This window comes from Trichechus manatus, unplaced genomic scaffold (genome assembly GCF_000243295.1).
Source record: "Trichechus manatus latirostris isolate Lorelei unplaced genomic scaffold, TriManLat1.0 scaffold00016, whole genome shotgun sequence".
NCBI classification, from domain to species: Eukaryota; Metazoa; Chordata; class Mammalia; order Sirenia; family Trichechidae; genus Trichechus; species Trichechus manatus.
Window position 1 is genome coordinate 28,065,155 of NW_004443952.1, and position 22,097 is coordinate 28,087,251.

The following is a 22,097-nucleotide window of genomic DNA, read 5'->3' on the forward strand; positions in this document are numbered from 1 at the left end:
CTTAACTGTTTACGCCACCCAGGGTAGAACAATGGTTCTCAAAGTGTCATGGGGAACTTGTTTGAAATACAAATTCAAGTCCCACCCCAGACCTACAGAATCAGAAACTGGTGGTGTGGACCAGTAAACCTGCTCAAATTTGAGAAACACTTGATCACTAGAACCCACTATAAAGTAAGTGTTTTCTATCTCACAAGATTGCTACAATAATCAAATTAAGTGTTAAAGGTACAAGACTTCAGAAACCCTGGAAATGGTTGCTGCAGCTTGCTAGCATGCTCATTCACTGCACTTTGAGAGCTTATGATTCATTTTCCCATGTTATTTCAAAAAAGAAATTGCCAAGAAGTATTTATCTAAGCTCTCCCTGGTCTGAGCTTGTTTAAAACTTACTTGCAATAGCTAGCACTGGCTGCCATTATTTCACCTTCCCTAAGTCCTCTACAGTGGCATTACCCTGTCCCAGGTGGCTAATATATATCCCCGTATTGGTGGTTTTCAACCTTGGCTGCACATGGGAATTGTCGTGATGCTTAGGCCACACTAGCCCAATTACATCAAAATCCCTGGAGTGTAGGACTCAGTCAATTATTTGTTAAAGCTTCCCAGGTAATTCCAATTGTAGCCAAGGCTGGGAACCAGTACCATATGCAGAGATTTATGAAGCAAAATTTCACAATCACCCTCGGAAGACATAAATCTGCCTCTATGCCAACTCTATGTATGAATGGGCAGGGGGAGAGCAGGTATCACAAAAAAAGCATTATCACTGCTGGGGTGAAAAACTACATGTACACTTTCATGAACAATGACCTTGGTTAATGTCTTAAGAGGCTTAAAATACATACACGTATATATACATACAGTCACGTGTTGCTTAATGTCCAGGATACGTTCTGTGAAACAGGACGTTATGTGAACACCTGTGGCTGTGGGGAGTGGGGTGGGGTGAGGGTGGGTGGGGAGGGGGGCAGCTCCTGTTGCACACACCTCAGGTGAGCTCTTGGCTCGTACCACCTGATGCCCGCATCCCTGTGAAAGTCATGGGGGAGAGGCTGGGAGGCTCTGGGTGGGGCAGCAGGGGAGGGTTATCAGCGACCCAGGACCCCCGCCCTAGCTAGGCCCTGCTACACCTGCCGACCTTTGGGAGCAGGATCAGGTGCCCACTCCTTCCAGCAGCAAGGGCACCTGTTCCTGCAGGTTGGGGGCGGGGAGGCTTGGTGGGCTTGCTGGGGGCATCCCCCAGAGGCCACAAGCCAGACCACAGATAAATATGCAGTTGGATGTTGCCTGAAAGGACGTTATGTGGCACTTGACTGTATATACAGACAACAGAAAAAACCTGTCAGTTTGTGCTTCCCTAGATTGTAAAAATTACGTTAACTAGTTTTTAGGTGTCCTGACAATTTTTATATTGTGATTTTTAAAAGGTCTTTAAAATCAAAATCTGTCACATGTATTATTTTGAGTACTCTGGTATATTAGTATTGCTGCCTACACAGGATGCCACTTAAATGAGGGGTGGGGCAATCAACTGTTCACTCAGAGCCTGTACCAGGCACCTAGGTCACCTTTGCCTGTTTCTTCATTGCCTTGACTTGAAAAGTTTGTGGGACAGAATACTGTGGAAAGATGCCCTGCCTTTTCTCTCTGCTTTCCTACACATCTGTTCCATAGCCACCAACTATATTAGGGTAGCTATCTGGCACAGGAACTAAAGAGACAGCCCAACACTAACGGGAGAGGAAGAGACCATTGATTAAGAAAGGACAACAAACACGGCCCACTTGGGAGACATTTTGTACACCAAGTTTTAGTTTCTTCTTTTTAAGTTGGTGTTCTATATAAAGGAACTTATGATACTGACCACTTTCAGGCTGAAAATATTTAAGCTTCTCGACTACAGGACAGACAGCAGAACCTGAGATAGGTCAGAACAGGCCAGAACAGGCAAAAAGCTCTCTCATTCTTACTCCAGTGTTTACCAAGTTTTAAACCCCCCTTGGCTCATTACCCCCCTACTTTCACTTCCCATCCAAATTTAATATTAAACATTTAACGACGATAGTTAAGTATTTTTTTGGTATTACTCGTTTTAGCTAAAGAAAAAGTTACCTATCTTAATTAGAGAAAAGCCAAGGCTTTGAGCTGGAAAAAAAAAAAGCCTGTAGTGACACACATTGGAAATGCTTTGTAATCAGTGTATTAAGAAGAAATTCATACATATCAAGAATTGCCTAAATTCTAATATCCAGATTTAAGCGTGTCAACATATGCTGACTTTTAAACATACAATTAAAGCTATTCATCATAATTTGCTATACTACCATCATTACAGTTACTTTGGAGCATAAGTTAAATGGTTTAAAGTAAGCCTGTAACATACCTAAGAACACCTTTCATTTCTCATACATGCAAATTACTTCTCCTCCATGTAAAGGTATCTTCACTTTGCCTTCGAAGTTACTCAACTCCTGAAGTCCCTACTTTGGGGCTTGTCATGGTCCAAAGAGAGGGAGTTAAAAAAAAAAAAAAACACAAAAAAACCCAGGACTGATCAACTTTTTTATATACTATATACTATATATATATATATATATATATATATATATATAAAGATAGCACAGCCAAATAGAATGCAATTCTAAAAGTGTAAGACCTCAAGAAGCAGTACAGGATGATAAACCCCTTCTTTACGAAGGTATCATTTCCACCACTGATATCACAGGCTAAATTATATATTGTGCCATCTTCAAGTAACAGTTGAGGCAACAGAATAAATGCAGTCATCACAATGAATCCCACGTAATACAAATAACTATACAAACCAACGCTTCCCTAGAAATTAAGATTTTCTTTTGGTTGCCAGTTAAGTAGTTTTAATTTCACAGCTTAACAATTAAGGGTCATACACTGAAGTCAACACACATACCTAGCATTTCAGTCTAAGCTATTCCATGTGCACAGCCGAAAACAATTACAAGGTATGCCCCAACAAACACTAGGGGGGGATTTTTTCTTTTTTAAAAACCAAAAGTAGTCTTTACAAGTATTAAACTTTATCTTGCACACTGACGTCATCGTACATACAGGGCAAAGTCAGAGCTTTTATATTTGAGTTTATTCTTCATGTAACTTTAAAACACTACTATAGTTGAACATTAAAACAAAACAATAGCAAGTAGTGAGCATATTATGATTGCAGTCCTTCACTTATTCACTACTGCATATAAAATGCCAGCAGTGAGCATTATTCAGTGGCCCCCATTAAGAGGTCTGACACTGAACCCCACCTCTGGGGTGATGGTCATCATCCTCATATGCTTCTCCATTGTAATGGCGTCGTCTTTCCTGGTTTGGATCAAAGTCCACCAGTTCTACCTGATCCATTTCATCAGTCTCTTCTACTTCCTTCCTTGCAGGTAGGAGTTTTTCCAGCAAAGAGAGTTTATCAGGAGAGAGAAAGCCATTCTCAGGAAAGTTAACCTACAGAAGATTTCATCATTAGCTCCGTAGACAAATTACTATGGACTCATTTTCCCAAGAAAAACACATATCCAACATATACCTTTAGGGGAATCTACCAGTCCCAGGTCAGGTTAGTATATATGTTCTAAAAGGCACAGCACTTGGCGTTCTGAACTAGAGTTTTTAAGTCTTATGACACAGGTTTTTTTTTTTTTTTTGTGATCCTAGTAAAATTGCACCTAAACAACCTCTATTCTATTCAGCAAATACTTTTTTTTTAAAATACAAAAACCCATCTGAAAATATTCTGATCCTTTTTAACAGTTAAACTTATTTAAAAAGATAATCCATCCTTACTAAAAAACATTTTTAATGTATCAACAAACTATCATAGTATTTTGCCCAAAAATCCACAATAGTTATTTTAAGTATTTTAAGATCCTGAAATAAGATCAATTTAAGACACTCCCAGCCCCGACGCTTTAAATAGCCAGCCAATGATGCAAACAAATCCAACCCCAACTTGTTACTAAAGAACGCTCAACAAAGCAAGAGTAGTATTAGATCAGAGTATTTCTTCCTGGACAAGGAAGAACACAATAAATTTTTAGTGTTTCTTGGCATTCAGAAAAATGTAATTCTGTACCAGATTTTAGTAAGTTAACTGTTCTCAAGTATTCACAGGCTACTTTATAGCTTACCTTAAATTCTATGATTAGGCGCCCCTTTTCATATGGTCTACGATAAATTGGCATGCCTTCATTTAGCACACATTTGATATCTTCATGCTTGACAATCTGACCTAAAAACATTGAAGCAAAGTTCTTCCTTAAGTATGGCCAGATTTTTAGGAGGTGGGACAAATAGACAACATCCTAGTTCATTGATAAGAACAAATTTATGAGCTAAAGCAATTTTGTAACCTTTCATTTATGGGTTTTCTAGGGGATGCCAAAACAAAAACCAGCCAAGACCACATGACTTCAGCTCAGCCTACATGGGTGGGTATGTAATGAAGGAAGAACATCAGTTTTCTCCAAGTGCCTGTACTACTGAGCTATCAGCAGACAATGAAAAGAAAATTCTAGACTAGAAAGTGGAGCTAGTCTAGTTATCATACCTGGATGAGAAGTGATGACTATGGTTCGGTTGTCAAGAGTGGATATTGGCTTTTGGAAGCCACACAATGCTTCAACCAGCTGTATGTCCATACACATGAAAAGGTCTTCTCCTCGTCTGTATCAATGTAAATATGGCACATATTTACATCTTTTAAATCATCAATGATCAGAAGGCCCATAGCAAGCAATTCTGTTTTCTTCTTTAACATCAATGGTGTCTTTCACAAAGACTCTCTCCTTTCCCCATTCTAAGAATGACAGAGCTGAGAGCGGGGAGCAGCAGACACATGGAACTTGCCAGCCCTGTTTCTAGGACAAGGCTTCAGAATCCTTCCACACACTCTATAGGCAGCCTCTACCACTTACCATCCCTAAATTGCCTCATTACCTAATTTTAAATCTATTTTCTCACAGAAAGGAAAAAAAAAAATTCTCACAAGAATGAGACTAAAAGACAATTCAAAAAAAAAAAAAAAAACTACTGTTAGAGGGCATTATTGTTTAACAGTTGGACAGACCTGGGCTGGATCTGGGATTATTTAGATTCTAGGATATGACCAGTTTCAAGAGACAGTAAAGATTTACTGATGTTCGTGAGATAACTGATTTGTTGTTGTCCGTTGCCTTCAGGTTGATTCACAGCAACCCTGTAATATGATGACTGGCATTTTATAACTCAACAAAATCGTTTACTTTTAATAACAGCCCACTCCCTCCTCCTGCTTAGACTTTCCTCTTTTCCAATCCACGTAACTAAAATATCTTTAAGACAGGCACAATGCTTCCCAGAAAAACTCAAGCACTCACCTCTAATGATAGCACCACAATCCTGAACTTGATATCATTTCCTATTATTTTTAAGACTTGAGAAATGTTTCCATTGTAACTAATTGAAAATAGACATAATCGATATATACAATTCCTTCTAGATGACATTGCCAAGACGTTTATTGGAACTCTACCTCCAGTCCAATATGTTTTGAAATTAGCCATGGATATATATTCAACACATTCATTGTTAACCATCAATCGTTTGTGCTTCAGTGTTAAGTTCACCATAAAATCAGTATTAAATACGACACAGCAATGGACCTGAATTTTTATATATAAAGTTGGGTGCAATCTGAAGTTTCTTAAAGAGATTGGTTTTGGATGGTACGTATTTACAACTAAAAGCAATCCAGTTTATCATGAACTCAATTGGAAACTGGCGAAAGCTTTAGAGTACTTACTTCAAAATAACTGCCTATGCAAAGATCGAGGGCAAAGTTTTGTCTAGGGATGTTTTCCCCCAGCCCACCTGCTGCCTGCCTATTTATTACTAATAAAAGCTACAAAACATTTCCTGATCGAAGCATACCCTTTCAGTCCCAGATTAGGCAACAATTTTCTTTGAGACCAAAAGCTAACATCGGATCCTATCTTTTACAGCCTGCTTTAAAACAAGTATATAATCAAAACTTAATGGTTAACAACCATTAAGACAAACAACAAAATACATTATCCATAGCCTAATTCTCATGCTTTTCCAGGGTACTTCCAGGATATAAGTTCTAAAAGTAATAATAAGCTCATTAAAATTAAAAACAACCAACCCAAACATGCAACACAGGTTGACTTTTTACCTAGTAAAAACAGCATGGTCCTTCTGATCTAAAACAATGATAATATCTCCTGGCTCCAGTCCTGGCTCTTGGTCTCCTTCACCGTGGAATGTTATTTTCTGGCCATCTTTCATGCCTAAAAACAAAGATTAATTTTGTTATTGAACTTCTAATTGTACTCGGAATCACAAAATCTACTATGACACACAGATGCATGTTTGCATGTACATAAAAAATAAATGGTTAAAAATGGCTACTTGGTTAGATCAACTCACTTTCCTACTGAGAAGCATATTGTACGAGAGAGCACAAACTCTAGAGACCAACAGACCTGGCTTCAAATCACAGAGCTGCTATTTACTAGCTGGATTACCCCAGGAGGCAAGCTGCACAACCTTCCTAAGCCTCCACTTTCCCCAGAGACCAACCCCATTATGACTGTTGTGAGGATTAAATAAAATGCCAAGTATTATGACTAATGTTAACTAGAATTCCACCTCACTCCTTATATATTAGAACCTACATCAAATTGTTTGTGAAGGACAACAGTGGCATAAATCTACATTTTCTTCTACATATTATACTAGTGGTAATCATATAGAGGAAACCTTCATCAACACGGAGCCCCGGTGGCACAGTGGTTAAGCACTCGGCTGCTAACCAAAACGTAACCAATTCGAATCCACCAACTGCTCCCTGGAAGCCCTATGGGGCAGTTCTACTCTGTCGTATAGGGTTGCTATGAGTAGGAACTGACGCGATGGCAACGAGTTTGCTTTTTTCTTCATCAATTAACATTTACAGTAACTCTTCAACCATTGAAAAACTTTTAAATTAATACATCTTTTTGTTAACTGTTCAGTTTAGTCCCCTTTAAAAACAAAACAAAGGATAATCACTGCTTGACACTCCCTTAGTCCATGAAGTTAATGTAAAAAGTACATAGAGAGGAGTATCTTCCAATAGTGAAAAAAATTTTTTAAAGACCAACACATTTTAATGAGATTCCACCACACAAACCTCTGTCCTGCAATAGTTCAGCAATAGCTTGGGCATCACTTCAAACTTAAGAAAACCTATGTTTGCAGATCATTACATTGTAGCAGTACGCTCTCATTATTTCCTAAACCAATCATTAAAACTGCCTAGGCAAAAGCAACTTTTATTGTTTATTATGGAAATTATTAAACCTGTATAAAACCAGACAACAGTATAATGAACCTCCATATATCTAGATTCTGCAGCAATCAACTCAAGACTATTCTTATTTCGTTTATGATACTTCCACCCACATTCCCCCGTAAGTTACTATGAAGCAAAACCCAGACTATCAATTTATCCCAATAGTTCAGTATGTACCTCTAAAAAACTACAGACTTAAAAAGGCAACTACAATATCACACACAACCAAATTAAACATACTATGTCTTCAATCACATACAAGACAAAGTAACTGTCTTGTCACACTGGTGAAGCAATTAAACTCAGCTAGGTTTTGCTGGTTGTTCAAAAAGTATGGGCAAACACAGCATAAATGTCTTCTCTTGCAACCAATGCCCTCCTAAGTACATGCTGTTGGTAGCAAGAGGGACTACCAGTAGGAAAAAAAAATTCAAAATACATGTCCCACTAAACATGGGCCAATTAAGGGGATAAACAGACTTGCTGAATTCAATAACTGGCCAAGAAAGAAAACTTACTTCTCAATTTATGATTCTTAAGGAAAAATAGGGGAGGGGGACCAGCTTAATTCACATGGTAGAATACTACTGCAGCCAGTTAATGAAGAAATATGTATTAATATGGAAACATACTGTGATGTTAACAGTTCCAAATAATATACAATATAACAATTTTAAAATAGCAAGGTCAGGAGGTATCACAGTATCGATTATGCAGAGTAACAGAATATGGATTTTATTTTTCTTTGGGATTACATAAATTTTCTAAAACTTCTACAATGAACAGGTATTCCTGTAATACATTTTTTAAATGTTTTTAGAAAGTGACAAAACTAATCAACTAACAGAAAGCCTCCCTCCAAAAACCCCTAAAAAGTATGCATATATCCCTTAATCTAGTTAATTCGTGAGAAAGTTAAGAATGTATACAAAGAGTTTAATTGCTATTTTAAAAAAAAAGGGGGGGGGGGTGGAAGGATTTTTAACCAGAGAGAATGTATTAGGTTTGGTATAGCTGTATAACGGGAACACTATTCAATCATTTACAGTGCCACCATGTCAGAATGTCAGAAAAATGATTCTGTTAACTGGGGAGATCCCAAATATGTCCCTTTTATTATTTACCAAGTAGATCCCAAATATGTTCCTTTTATTATTTACCAAGTAGCTAAGCACTATCTCTGGGTGACAGGATCATATGAACTATAAAATGCAATGCACTAATAAACACCCTGTAGCACTCAAGATTTCAGAACGAGAAACGGCTCAAACTCACCTTTGTCAATGTGAACTTCTAAAATCTTCTTCTCTCGAACGATCTTCCTTCCGTTGCAACTTTTACATCTATCTTTAGGGCTGATCCGTTCCCCATGGCCCTGGCACTCCATGCACACAGACTGAATTTGCTGAACCATTCCAGGTCCTATCTGATGAATTCGTATTTGCATTCCAGTACCTCGGCAATTAGGACAGCACTCTACTGCTCCTTTCTTACCACCTCGGCCTAAATAGTTCACAAAGAAAATGACATTATGTATAAATTTAATAGTGAATCCAATAATGAATACTTAAGACCATTCCTGAACACTATTCTTTAAGATTTTCAAGATCTGATAGAACACTACTCTAAGAATCTACAATCCAGTCTTTTTTGATAAAATACAGCCACAATCACCTTCAAATATCTACAAACATCTTGACTGCTGGTCTTCCCAAGGAGTCATTTTAGAATCTTGAATTTAGAACCACTTCATCTGTGAGATCAGAACATTTTAAAGAGTTTGTAAGTCTACAAGATATAAAGTAACCTTTATTTATAAAAAAGCTTAGAGGTTCACAGCCAGCATTTGTCTATAAATGAAACAAGTGCCCAAAAAGAGACATATTATAGATTATGAAGCCATTAAAATGTTTCTTAAATATTAGATAGGAAAGTGCTCTTTGAACATTGAGGGGAAAAAAAAAACCTAATTAGCTGGGTCCCAAATACATTTATAATACACTCACAGAGAAATGCTAAATTCTGCTGATTTTCTTTAGGTAGTAGGGTCATGTGGTTTTCTCCATATTTTTACTCCACGATTTGGGTAATATACATTTGGAAGCTTTATATATCCAGAGTTTTCAGCTAATACATTAAGATGTTAGAAAGACCATACCTTCACATTTGTCACAAATCACATTCTTTTGCAGAGCTAGTTTTCTTGTCGCACCATTATATAAATCTTCTAATGTTACTGAGAGTTGATGCACAACGTTTTTTCCTAAAACAAAATATTGCTCATTAATAATCTTAAGTGCTGCATCTTTTCTGTGTTCAAGGCATTATAAAAATGGTGAAGAATAAAAGATGAACTACAGAGGGTACATTTACTGAACACCTATTTACATACAAAGAATGTCACGTTATCACATCAATCTTCAAACTGTTATATGATTGTAATAAAAAAAATTACCTGCAAAACCACTCAAGAAAACCAACGTTATTTAAATGGACACATTTCACATAAATCAATCCAAACCTGCATTCCTGTCCCAACATATTCTTTGAACCTTTCACTTAGTATGTGTTATGGACTGAATTATGTCCCCCAAACTGTTGTACACCTTAACCTCTATGCCTATGGTTATAATCCCATTTGGGAATAGGTTGTCTTTGTTATGTTAATAAGGCAGATTAGTGTGGTGTGTATCTTGAGTCAATCTCTTAAGCAGAGCAGAGATGGGTAAGATAGATGCCGAGACACATAAAGATCGCCTAAGAGCAGAAAGAGAAACAAGGACTTTCATCCAAAGCCAACAGAGAGAAAACCTTCCCCTAAAGCTGGTGCCTTGACTTCAGACTTCTAGCCCCCTAAACTGTGAAGAGAAAATAAATGTTTGTATAGGCCATTCACTTGTAGTATTTGTTATATAGCAGCACTAGGTAACTAAGACAGCATGGTATGGAACAATATGGCCAATTAACGTCATCCAAATTTTCTCAACATAATAAAAGCCTACTAATCATTATTAACCAGGGATGTGGCTGTTGTATTTACTGAGTTGCCACTGAAGCATATAAACTCCTATTCCTTCCTGAATCAACAACAGCAGCAAAAAAATACTGATTGGCCAACGCTAGTTGCTTAAAAGTTAGGTTCTCACGTTCTTTATAGTATTGCTGTCCAACAGAATTTTCTGTAATGATGGAAATGTTTTATATCTCTGCTGCCCAATACAGCAGCCACTAAAATGTGGCTAGGCTACCGTGACTGAGAACTAAATTTTTTATTTTCAGTTTATCTAAATTTAAAGAGCCACATGGTCAGTACCTACAAAGGACTGCCATATTTCACTGTGCAGATCATATAAGGACACTAAGGCTGCAAACCTAGTCACCTGCCAATGGTTAGTTAATAAGTTCCCAGCTAGTAGTCTTCCCAACAAGGACTTTATCCACCACAAAACAGTACTACCTTATGCCTAACTGAAAGCTTTCAGACCCCTTTCTGCACACGTATAGTAAACACTTTAGTTTCCAATGAGGTGCTACATACCATTTACTATATATCCTTCTCTTAGCTCCACTCTTGCGTTCTGTATCATAAACACAACCCTATGTAGTTAGTTCGGGCATGATGAAAATTGCCCTTCTCACTTTAACTTTTATAGAGTCTAGAGTAGAAGAAAAGAAAAATAACGTTTCTGGAGTTTAATGAAGCACGTATTTTCTGGTCCAACTGGTCTCACACTAAGAAGGCAAAAAGCAACCTCCCATTGATTTAGGCCACAAAGAAGAAACTGCCAGTGTTAACTGTTACACCAATCCCATATTTATAAAAAAAAATAAAAATAAAAAACCACCACTATTTTTCTATGGGACAAGTCATCGTAACAATTTAGTGAGCAACTGAGTTTGATTAGATTGTTTTCTTTTTAAGGTACAGTCCTTAAAAATAAATAAAAACATACTGCTTTCTTGAAGATCTTTTATGGAGAACCGAGTCAACAACTTCTTAAAAAGCTTGAAGTGAAATTTAATGGCTTGCCCATTTGTTCTAAAGCTGGCCTCTACTCATTAGCCCTTGTTTGTATAAAACATACAAGGAACAAGGTGACACTTGACTTCTCCTGACCAGAACGCTGTACGGAAGTGAACAATATTTCTACTGCCTGCACATACATTTCTGCTAAATATTAAATGCACGTATTTTGGTATAATAAAGCTGATGCAAGATTACAGGTAGCAGGCTATTTGGAGAAAATGAACCTGTGTTCCAATCCTGGCTCTACAGTTGAGTGGCAGTATGACCTTGAGAAAGTTTACTCCAGATCACCTTTGATTGAAGAGGCTACAGTATTTAGCACTGGGTTGCTATGAATCCAGTAATACCTGTCAAAAAGAACTCTGGAAATTATGTTGCTATTATTTTGTTCCCTTAATGTCTGATTAATCATGATATGTGCAAGAGCTTTAAAACACTCATTTGTTACCACTTAATTGATTTAGCTATTTTTTTAAAAACATTTTGTTGTCAAATCTCAATCTAAACTACACCATAGTCAATATTATACCAACGTTAACAAGCATTTAAAATTCACGCTTTCTCAAAAATTTGTTTTGAGCAATGGCTACTTTAATTTGCTGCATGTGGTTGTCTTACCTCTCCTTTCTCTCTGCATCCTTCCACCACCTCCAAAAAACATATCAAAGATGTCCATGGGGGAGCCAAAACCACCACCTGCTCCACCCTCTTTGATGGCCTGTTCTCCTCCTTTGTCATATAATTCTCTTTTCTTTGCATCAGAGAGCACTTCATAAGCTTGAGAAATTTGTTTGAACTGTTTGAGAAAAAGAATAAATTTCATTTTTTAAAACAAAACTGTTACAAAGCATAGCCATGGTGCTGGTGTGCTGTCGAGTCGATTCCAACTCATAGCAACCTGCCCCATAGTTTCCTAGGCTGTAATCTTTACAGGAGCAGACTGCCAGATCTTTTCTCCCATTCAGCCTCTGGTGGGTGCGGGGTTCAAACTGCTGACCTTTCTTTCGATTAGCAGCCCAGCGCTTAACTATCATGCCACCAGGGGTCGTTCTGCCATTTAGATATAGTCTATTTTAGGTGGTACTATAAACACTAGACACCTGGGAAAGAACTATTCAGATATGTTTAAGGGTGTACTACTTGCCTTCTCGCCTTCATTTGGATTCTTATCAGGGTGGTACTTCAAGGCCAGCTTCCTATAAGCTTTTTTCAACTCTTCCTGGGTGGCACTGGGTTTTACCCCCAAAACATCATAGTAAGTGGTCTCTTTCACCATTTTCTACAGCCTGAAATAGAAAATGCCATTTTTAACCGACTTTCAACTTGTGGTTTTAATCAATCAAATCAGAGTTAAGACAGAAATGGGTCTTTTGCCAAATCTGATGAGAAGAACACCACACCTCCATACCTAAAGTTCACAGTAAAGGTAACAATTACTGTGATAATTCAGCCACAGACTCTAACAAACTAACTATAAACTAGTAATTACTAGAAAATAATTCAAAAGCCTCCTTCTACCAGTTGGTTCCCACTGTCCCACACTAAAGCATCGGTACTAACATATTATCATCTGGACTGCTTGTTTTCCTTCCCCAGAGGTGGTACAGCCAGTCACAATAAAAAGGAGCACAAATAGGTTCAGTCCATCGGTTCTCACATTATCATTGTCTTTGATAAGTCTGATAACGCTATATACTCCCCAGAAAGACATCTGGGCACAATTGGGGTGGGGGCAGGGAACTGGTTTACATAAAGGATCAGGAACACCAGCTCCAGACAGACAGCTCCCTTCCCCCCAGTCCTTAGGGATGTTTCTCAATCACAGGGTTTACAGCTCCTCCGCTTCCACCGTCGAACCCTCTCGCCCCAAAAGCCAGGGTACTTTACATCTCGCCAGGTTTCTCCCTGCATTTGGCGCCGACCGTTAAGGTTTCCTTCCTTTCTCCCGCCCACCAAGAATCGAAGGAGCGCAGAGCGAAGCCCAGCCCTCAACAAAGAGAGGGTGGGGAGAAAGAAACGAAAGCTGCAAGCTCCTCCCGCAGCCCCTCGCCCCCTGCCTCCCTCTGCGCGTGCGCTTTGGGCCGCCCACCCCGAGCCACTGCGGACGGGGGTGGGGGCCGCGGGGGCGCGGACAGAGGAGCAGGAAGGCGGCGCCTCCTTGGGGTCCTCAGACTGGATAAGGAGTGGGGGAATTCAAGATGATTTTGGACCCATTCACTGCGAGCCGGGGATAGATTACCGGGTCACACACCAGCCCTCCAAATAGGGAATCGTGGATACGGGAACCGACAACCCTCTCGCCCACGCGGAGCCAACCGCCTCCCGCCCGCGGCTCCATCCGGAATCCCGGCGCCACCAATGGCGCCAGGCGGAGACAAGGGGAAGCGCGAGGGCTGAAACTCACAGTTGAGCGGACCAAGGCTGGTGTGGGGGAGCGGCAAGGAGCGCGTCGCTGTGCGCAGTTCGGGCAGCCACCACTCCACCACCTCTAACCGAGCGTTCTGGAAAGTTCCCCCTTGCGCGCCGCAGCCGTCTTTTGTAGCCGAGCCCCGGCGCGTCACTCGCCGGAAGTCCCGCCCCTCCTGGCCGCTGCCACCCCCCCTCGGTTACCTGGGCAACGGCGCGGGGGCGCTCGGGGTGGAAGGGGCTGTGCCGAAAGGCCTTGTTGGGGGTGGCAGTAAGCCCGGGAGCTCCTGGAACCTTCTAGAGCGCCTTCCTTCACCCGGCGGGCTCGGGATGCGGAAGTCTCGGGCGGAAGCAGGGATCGTCCAGGCTGCGCTGCAGTTCCGAGACTGCTCGGAGTTTCCAAATCTGTGAGGCGGCTGCCGCCGCTCGTAGGGGACGGGGAGCGCTTGGGAGCAGGGCCCCTGGCGGATGCTGTCTGCGGAATAGAAACCTCTCAGAACAAAGGCCTCCAGCCCCTCCTCCCTACTGGCGCCTTATTTGTCTTTTTCGGCATCTTCAACCGGTTTAGTTCCGGAGCCCTGCGAGGTTATGGGAACCTGCTCAGCAAGAAATGCTGAGCGAGGCAGGGCCGGAGACCTTGGATCTTGCTCTTTTTCACGCACAGTACAAGACCTCGTAACTCACCAAACTGGGAGGTTGGAAGAGCTCTTTGTGCAAGTCCAGGTCCCCGCCTTGGGCGGTGCTGTCTGTTTCCTACAAGTTGAGCTCAGGAGAGTGTGCTAAACAGGGAAACGTTTAGAATGCCTTGGCGTAACCTAAGAGCCTTGAACCCTTCTCTGGCAAGGCTTTCACCTGGTTTGGCTAGCTGGGGATGCAGTACCTCCAAGAGTGACTTAATGTAAAAAATTTTTTAAATTCTTTTACCTACATTTCAAGTTCCAGTATTATGTGAACTTGGACCTACAGTCTACAAAGTGAGCTCACGTGCTTTCAAATGTTGGGAGGAGGGCATAATGGAAAATAGGGGTCCGTCTTCCTTAGAGTAGCATAACAAACATGATGGATGTCTAGCACTGAAGATGCAAAGGTGAAGAAGCCTGGTCCACAACACTTAGACTTTCGTGAGGGAGCCAGACATATCAGTGAACTATAACAGCATGAGAGAGGTCAGCAGGGGAGGAGGTGTCTATATTAGACTGATGGAGCAAGGAAAACTTTCCTGGGAAAGTGACAGTTGAGCTAAGTTTTGAAGAAGGGAGAAGAGCGTTGCCAGCAAAGGACAAAGGACAAAGCACAAAGGAAGGCTTTAGAGGTGTGGAAGAGTATGATGTCTTAGAAACCGCAAGGAATTGGATATAGGTAGCGCTAAGGAGGCTGGAGTAGCTGGAGGTAAGGCTTCAGGGCAAGTTGGGAAACATCTTCCAGACTGGGTGTCTTTTTGAACTTACCCTGGAAGCATGTCCCTGCCTACCTTTTCAGCCTTCTCTCCCTGTTTATGTAAACTGTGCACCCCAGTCACCCGAGCTATCAGCAGTTCCCCAAATGCACTTTTTCACTTCTGTGTACTTTTTGCTCTCCCTGAAAAACAACTAATTTTCCAGTCTTAGATGTTACCTTCTCAAGTGTCATCTGAGGTATATAGTTTTTTTTCCTTTAAACCAACACTTAAGTAAAAATGTAATAATATTGCCAGGTAGTGTGCTGTTGTTGGAGCCTGGGTTACACAGTGGTTAAGAGCTCGCTGCTAACCAAAAGGTCAGCAGTTTGAATCTACCAGCCACTTCTTGGAAACCCTATGGGGCAGTTCTACTCTGTCGGATTGCTATGAGTCGGTATCGACTAGATGGCAATGGGTTTGGTTTTTTTTGGTTTTGATGCTATTCAATAAATTGTGACTCATAGCGACCCCATGTGACAGAGTAGAACTGCCCTATAGGGTTTTCTTGGCTGTAATCTTTTCAAAAGCAGATCGCCAGGTCTTTCTTCGTGGAGGGGCTGGGTGGATTTGAACTGCCAACCTTTTAGGTAGCAGCTGAGCGCTTAACTGTTGCACCACCAGGGCTCCTTGGCAGTGTGCTAGGGCCTGGTAATACAAAAATCTCCTGAGTCATGGTTCCTGCCCTCTAGGAACTCACCACACAGTAAGAGACATCAAAGAGAGTTCAGTGTGATAAATGCTAGTAAAGGAAGCGTATTGGAGTGCTGAGTAGGGGAGGCGAGCCATACAACATACAGATGGGTATACCAGGCAGAGAGACTAGCAAGTGTGAAGGCATAAAATGGGCATAAACAATAAAAGAACAGTAAATAATAGGGTTCATGTGTTACAGAGCAATTGTAGTCCCAAAGTTCCTACTTTACTGGAAGATGAATTATGCATTGGTGAACCTAACTTTGATTAAGCATATGAAATAAGCATTGTATGATGTCTTGGAAGAAGTACAGCCAGAATGCTCTTTAGAAGCGAGGATGGTGAGACCTCATCTCACGAAGTTTAGACATGCTGTCAGGAGGAACCAGTCCCTGGAGAAGGATGTTACGCTTAGTAAAGTAGAGGGTCAGCCTAAAAGAAGAAGACTCTTAAGATGGATTGACACAGTGGCTTCAACAATGGGCTCAAACATAGCAATCATTGTGAGGATGGCACAGGATTGGGCAGTATTTTGTTCTGTTGTACGTAGGGTCCTTATGAGTTGGAAACAACTCGACAGCACCTAACAACAACAATGATGTATATCAAATCACTTCACCCAGGAGTTTCCACAAAACATATTGCCATGTTTCATGTTTCTTTCTGCCTCAGAGACCCAATGGAAATTCCCACAATTTTGAGAAAGATGCAAGTGTGGTGCAAACATGAAGATAGCTTCTCGAGACCACCAAAATAAAGAAGACAATGAAACCTGATACAGAAAATCCTTCTAAAATGTGCAAGCTCATACATTAAATGAATAAAATAGTGGACATAAAAGTTGGTTAAAAAAAAGAAAAAAATGTATACTTATTTGAATGTGCATAGGATAATTCTGAAGGATACACAAAAGCTTATAATATGGTTGCCTGTGGAGAGAGCTAGGTGCTGGGGGAGGGGACAGGTGAGAGGGAGACATGTCACAGTATCTTTTTTAGAACTTTTGATTTCTTAATGCATGTAAATGTAGTACGTGCTAAACATTAAACTTAGAAAATAAAACTCCCCCTCCCAATTCAAGCTTTGAACTAGTAACTTGTCACCCCCAACAGCAGTTAGCAGTTGCTCTTGAGTCGATTCTGACTCATGGCAAGCCCATATGTGTCTGAGTAGCACTGTGTTCCACAGGGTTGGGAGGTAGATTGCCAAGCCTTTCTTCTGACATGCCTCTGGGTAGACTCAAACCTCCAACCTTTTGGTTAGCTAGGACAAAAGCTCATTATTCTGAAAATTGATAAATCAATGGAAAGAATCAAGAATTTATCCTAACTTTAAGAACTATTTCAGAGAAATATAGTTGCTGAGAGAAAACTTTTCTTTCTAGAAGAGTGCTAGGTCTTGAATATAGGAGTGATGAAATTAGAAAACCATCATTTTCATAACCCTCAAATAATGGCTCTAGGCAAGGATTATTAATGGTCCTGAAGCTATTGGGCATGGGTTACAAATGGAGGAATCAGACTGATGCCATTTAAACCCACAGATCAATCTTAGCTTCATTCTGTGAAATATTCTTGCCTTAAAAATTGAACTTGAAGATAATCAGGCCTCTAGATCTAAATACCAGTTTATAGGAAATGTGAGGTGGCGAACAAGTAAAATGACACGGCGAAGAAGCAATTGGCCAAATGCAGAATACAGGACATTCCGCAGGTCAAATGACCCATGTTACAAATAAATAGAAGAGGTAAAAAAAAGGGGGGCAGGAATGAAAGGGAGATTGCTACAGAATAAAAGGTTCCAAGAGACATAATAGTCCAATGCAATGTTTGACCTTGTTTGCATCCTGATTTGAGGAAACAATGTAAAAAGACATTTTTCGATCACTGGGGAAATTTTAATATGGACTGGATATTATTAGAAGACATGAAGATATTATTGTTTAATTGTGTTAGGAGTGAGAACGCATAGTGTTTTTTAAAAAATCCATAGAAAGTGTTAGTGGGATATAGATGAAACGACTGGAAAATGTTTACAACTGTTGAAGCTGTGTGATGGCTATATGGGAGTCAGTTAAACCATTCTTTCTACTTGTGTGTATAGGTTTGAAGATGTCCATAATAAAAGGTTTCCAAAAATCCATTCTGAATGAACCTGTGTGTTTATGAGCTCTCCAACTGATAGCTGGAGAGTTCTGACACACTTGGCCTAGCTCTACACAATTCAGTGTGTTGGTGCCCAGCTGGCAGGAGATGTCAGAATAACTTTAATACAGGTAGTCCCCAACTTGCGACGTATTTGAATTACAACGAACCGCACTTATGACTGTTTTTCTTTTTTGTACATCTTACCCTTAGTAACATGTACTATATATTGCAGTAATATGTACTACATGTTGCTGTGTGCAATCTGCTGATGTTATTATGCTACTATGTTATTATGTTATTGTTATTTGTTATATCATTCTCATGCCAACCCCCAAAGACAAATGAAGGCTGGATTTATAAAGATAATGATAATAAAAGGCAGTAGTAATGAAAGCAAAAAAAAAAAAAAAGAGGTGTTCGACTTACATCAAAACAAATTTACGATGGAGTCATCGAACTAGAACGCTGTTGTAAGTCTAGGACTACCTGTATAGTTTTTTTTGAAAACGTTGTCTTGACAATTTTAAAGTCCTGGGTGGAGGCTGATCACTTCCCTTCTTGAGCAGCTGATTAAGTCCACTCTCTATCCACTCCCCTTTCTGGGTTCTCACACTCTTGGGCCACTATGCACCCGCCCTAATAGTCCTGGGGCCAGGTACCTAACAATTAGGGACAGCCCCTATGCCCTCAGAGCCTGCAGAATTATTTAAAATTCCCAAACCCCAGGAAGCCCATGAAACCTAGCTAAGCCTACCCTGCTTGCCATACATAAGTCCTCTCCTACAATTCCAGCTTGTTGTTACCTTGTCCCCAGATTCAGCCCTCTGTGTGGCCCTGCCTTGTGGCATGCTTTGTTTTCCCCAGGGAACTGTGAATATAATAAACTACTTCTTGCATGAGAGTCACTTCCAAGTCTGTGTGTCTTACCATGCCTGGTAAAAAACAAATCCCAGGTACATTTAAAACATTGACCAATACCTGAGTCCAGAATAGCCTTTCCTCTTAGCAGTGAACACTTGTCAGATAATTTTGCTTTTAAGTGTTTTTATTTTTGTTTTAACATTTTTAATAGATGTGAAAAGGGGATAAAAAGAGTAATTCCTTTCAGTCAGTCAAAGTTAAAAGTCAACAATTTTCCCTAATGCAAAGACAGAAGAGTATTCCCTTTAAATCACCAGGCCTGGCAGAGAGAGCTGAAAAAGGTCATGGGATACATCTGGTTTACCTTTCTTTCCTTTATTTATTTTTTTAAACCTGAAGGAAGTTGGTTGTAATTTTTCATACTGTTGAAGAGTGAAAGGACGGGCAGCAAACAGATTTATTGTTGACTTTCTGTAAATTGTGGAATGCTTCACCTATGAAATTCTGACCTATTTCTTGAGGTCCTCTGGATGCAGTCTGTCAATAGAATTTTTGCTAGAGCTCTTTCTTAGAAAAGGGAGAAAAAAGGTGGTGGGAGGGGACATAAATTGAGTTTATTTAAAAATAATCGGCTGATTCAGCACACTTAAAACCATGTGTCAGCAGCTGTTCCTTCTATGTTCTCACACGTGCAATCACACAATCAAGGGAGATTCCGAGACTGGAGATATTTTCGAAAGGTGAAATGATGAGTTAGGGAAGAATACTGCTGCGAAGGAGTGAAATTGAACTAAGTGAATTTTTAACATTCCTTCGTTCCTGGATTGAATTATGTCCTCCAAAAAATTGTGTCTATCAATTTTGCTGGGCCATGATTCCCAGTATTGTGTGGTTGTCCTCCATTTTGTGATTGTAATTTTATGTTAAAGAGGATTAGGGTGGAATTGTAACACCCTTACTAAGTTCACATCCCTGATCTAAAGTAAAATGAGTTTCCCTGGGGTGTGGCCAGCATCACTTTTTATCTTACAAGAGATAAAAGGTAAGGGAAGCAAGCAGAGAATTGGGGACTTCATACCACCAAGAAAGCAGTACTGGGAGCAGAGCGTGTCCTTTGGACTTGGGGTCCCTGCATGGAGAAGATCCTAGTCCGGGGGAACATTGATAAGGCTGACAGAAAGCCTTCCCCTGGAGCTGACACCCTGAATTTGGACTTTTAGCCCACTTTACTGTGAGGAAATAAACTTCTCTTTGTTAAAACCATCCACTTACGGTAGTTCTGTTATAGCAGCACTAGATAACTAAGACACCTTCCAAATCCGAGACACTTGACCTAGATAATTTAAATTCTTAAATCCTGTTTGGTATTATTTATTTGAATATTCAGTTGACAACATTTTGTGTATATACATCTTCTAGATAATTAATTTTTACCTCACTTTATCAAATATCTTCTAATTTAAGATTGAGATTCCATCTGAATTTCCTTCTGTACACATAAATTCTGATGCAGATATGAATTGTTTTCCCCCCCATAATCTTTGTCAGAAAAATATTGCTGAAAGAAACCTCTTGTGGAAGTAGCTTTAATTTGTTACAAACAGTTTCTATGGTGTTCCATAGAACCATGATATGACATCAAAATCTATTCTGAAAGATATTTTTAGTCTCTTCTTGCACTCGGCAACAATTTAATTTTGTTTGAGAATTGTGCCACTGTGAATAAACTACAATATCCTCAACAAAACAAAACAAAAATTTCAGTTTAAGCAATGACTCTCATGCAAGGTCTTCTCTACTCTGCTTGACTGATTTGTAGGGCCTTCTTGTATTCCCAAATCACACTGTGGACACACATCTATCACAGCATTTCTGTAACATGTATATTGTATTATAAACCCATTGAAGACATGTCTTCTTCGAGAAAGGGTTCATGGCTACTTCCAAGGATATTAAAAAACACAACGAGATGGAATAAATTAAAAGTGGGGAGAATGAATAAATAAAAACATGGGTAGAAACGAAAGGGAGCCAGGAGTGAGGCTAGAAATGCTACTGCTGGGTCATGAATTTGTCTCTTAAGCTGACAGTCTCATTGGTCCCACAATTCATGGTGCCCATACATAAAAAACAAACCCGTTACTCTGGAGAAGTAAAACTATTCCTGGAACTGAGATCAGATTGGAATGTCTCCCAGCGATGCCTATGAAGAGAACATTGTGTGATGTGAGGAGCAGTGTGCTTGACAGCATCTTCCACAGGGTGACCAGTTCACAGGAATGCCTCTTACAGCCTGATGGAATTCAACCAGTTAAAGCAATGCTTCAGAGGGGGCAGGCTGTCTCGGTGATCATGGCTTAACAGCAACATTTTATCTCCAGAGTCTAGCACAGTCATTGACATACAGCAGGTACTCAAGAACTGTTTGTTGAGTGAATGTCGTATGAAGAAGTCCCAGTTGAAAGACTCCCATTGGAAAGGCTTCCCTGATCACCGGGACCTGAAGTCCTGCTCTCCAATCTGCACTCCTTTTGTAGCTATCAAACAATACAGTTATGAAATATTTCTTCTATGTTTGGGTTAAACTGCCATTTCAATATTTTTATGTTCAATTTCTCATGTCTTCTCCAAATGTGGTAGTGAGGCCAGGGGTATTTGCGTGCGTGTATGTGTGTGTGTGTGTGTACACATTTGCTGGTAGTGTGAGTGGTGTTATTGGGTCAAGAAAGTACCACCCTCATGAAACTGGGAGGCAAGTCTGCAGGTGACCTTGAAAGTGCTCTTGGCTTAGGTTCAGACTCCCACATTCAGGCTGCCCCTCAGAGCAGAGGCAGGGCTGGTGAGTGTGTCAGGGTGGGCCTTTGCCATTGGTTTCTGTGCGGAGCATCAGAAAGCTCAGCCACAGGTCACAGTGGCACCAACAACAAGAGGGACTCAGTGCTGAGTTGAGTAAAGTGAAGACTCAGGGATTTTTAGTCCTGTTGGAAGCCTGGGGTGGTTGAGCCCACAGGTTGAGGTTTAGTCATTTTAGCAGCCAGACTTAGAGATCTGGAGGGTAGGACCTGGTGTAAGGGTCTTTCTTCCTGGTGGGTGTCACCGCCTCTCATTTCTAACTCGCATTCTTCTTCTGGCATTTTGGAGCAGGAGCTT

The 22,097-nt window shown here is 40.4% G+C and overlaps 1 protein-coding gene across 4 annotated transcripts; it reads right to left on the reverse strand.

The window, feature by feature from the left end:
• Positions 1 to 3,102: 3,102 nt before the first annotated feature.
• On the reverse strand, positions 3,103 to 13,944 carry DNAJA1 (DnaJ heat shock protein family (Hsp40) member A1). Of its 4 annotated transcripts, XM_004391379.3 has the most exons (9): positions 13,807 to 13,944; positions 12,547 to 12,688; positions 12,021 to 12,198; positions 9,534 to 9,638; positions 8,651 to 8,878; positions 6,215 to 6,329; positions 4,589 to 4,704; positions 4,170 to 4,270; positions 3,103 to 3,486 (listed from the first exon to the last, which is right to left on the reverse strand). In XM_004391379.3, exons 2-9 carry the CDS (start codon positions 12,676 to 12,678, stop codon positions 3,268 to 3,270), a joined length of 1,194 nt encoding a protein of 397 aa, XP_004391436.2. In that variant the 5' UTR covers positions 12,679 to 12,688; positions 13,807 to 13,944; the 3' UTR covers positions 3,103 to 3,267. The 4 variants fall into 4 exon arrangements, with proteins under 4 accessions (XP_004391436.2, XP_023583312.1, XP_023583314.1 ...); XM_023727544.1 differs by lacking the exons at positions 12,547 to 12,688; positions 13,807 to 13,944 and having other exon boundaries at positions 9,050 to 9,638; positions 12,021 to 12,064; XM_023727546.1 differs by lacking the exons at positions 12,021 to 12,198; positions 12,547 to 12,688; positions 13,807 to 13,944 and adding an exon at positions 9,050 to 9,128 and having other exon boundaries at positions 9,534 to 12,012.
• Positions 13,945 to 22,097: the final 8,153 nt, after the last annotated feature.

Coding starts and splice junctions, on each gene's coding strand:
- DNAJA1 (XM_004391379.3), bottom strand. CDS start 12,678: ATGGTGAAAGAGACCACTTACTATGATGTTTTGGGGGTAAAACCCAGT. Junction 8,879..9,533: donor GATTTGTGACAAATGTGAAG/GTATGGTCTTTC, acceptor TGAACTATTTAG/GCCGAGGTGGTAAGAAAGGA. Junction 3,487..4,169: donor GCCTAATCATAGAATTTAAG/GTAAGCTATAAA, acceptor AATCTTCTGTAG/GTTAACTTTCCTGAGAATGG.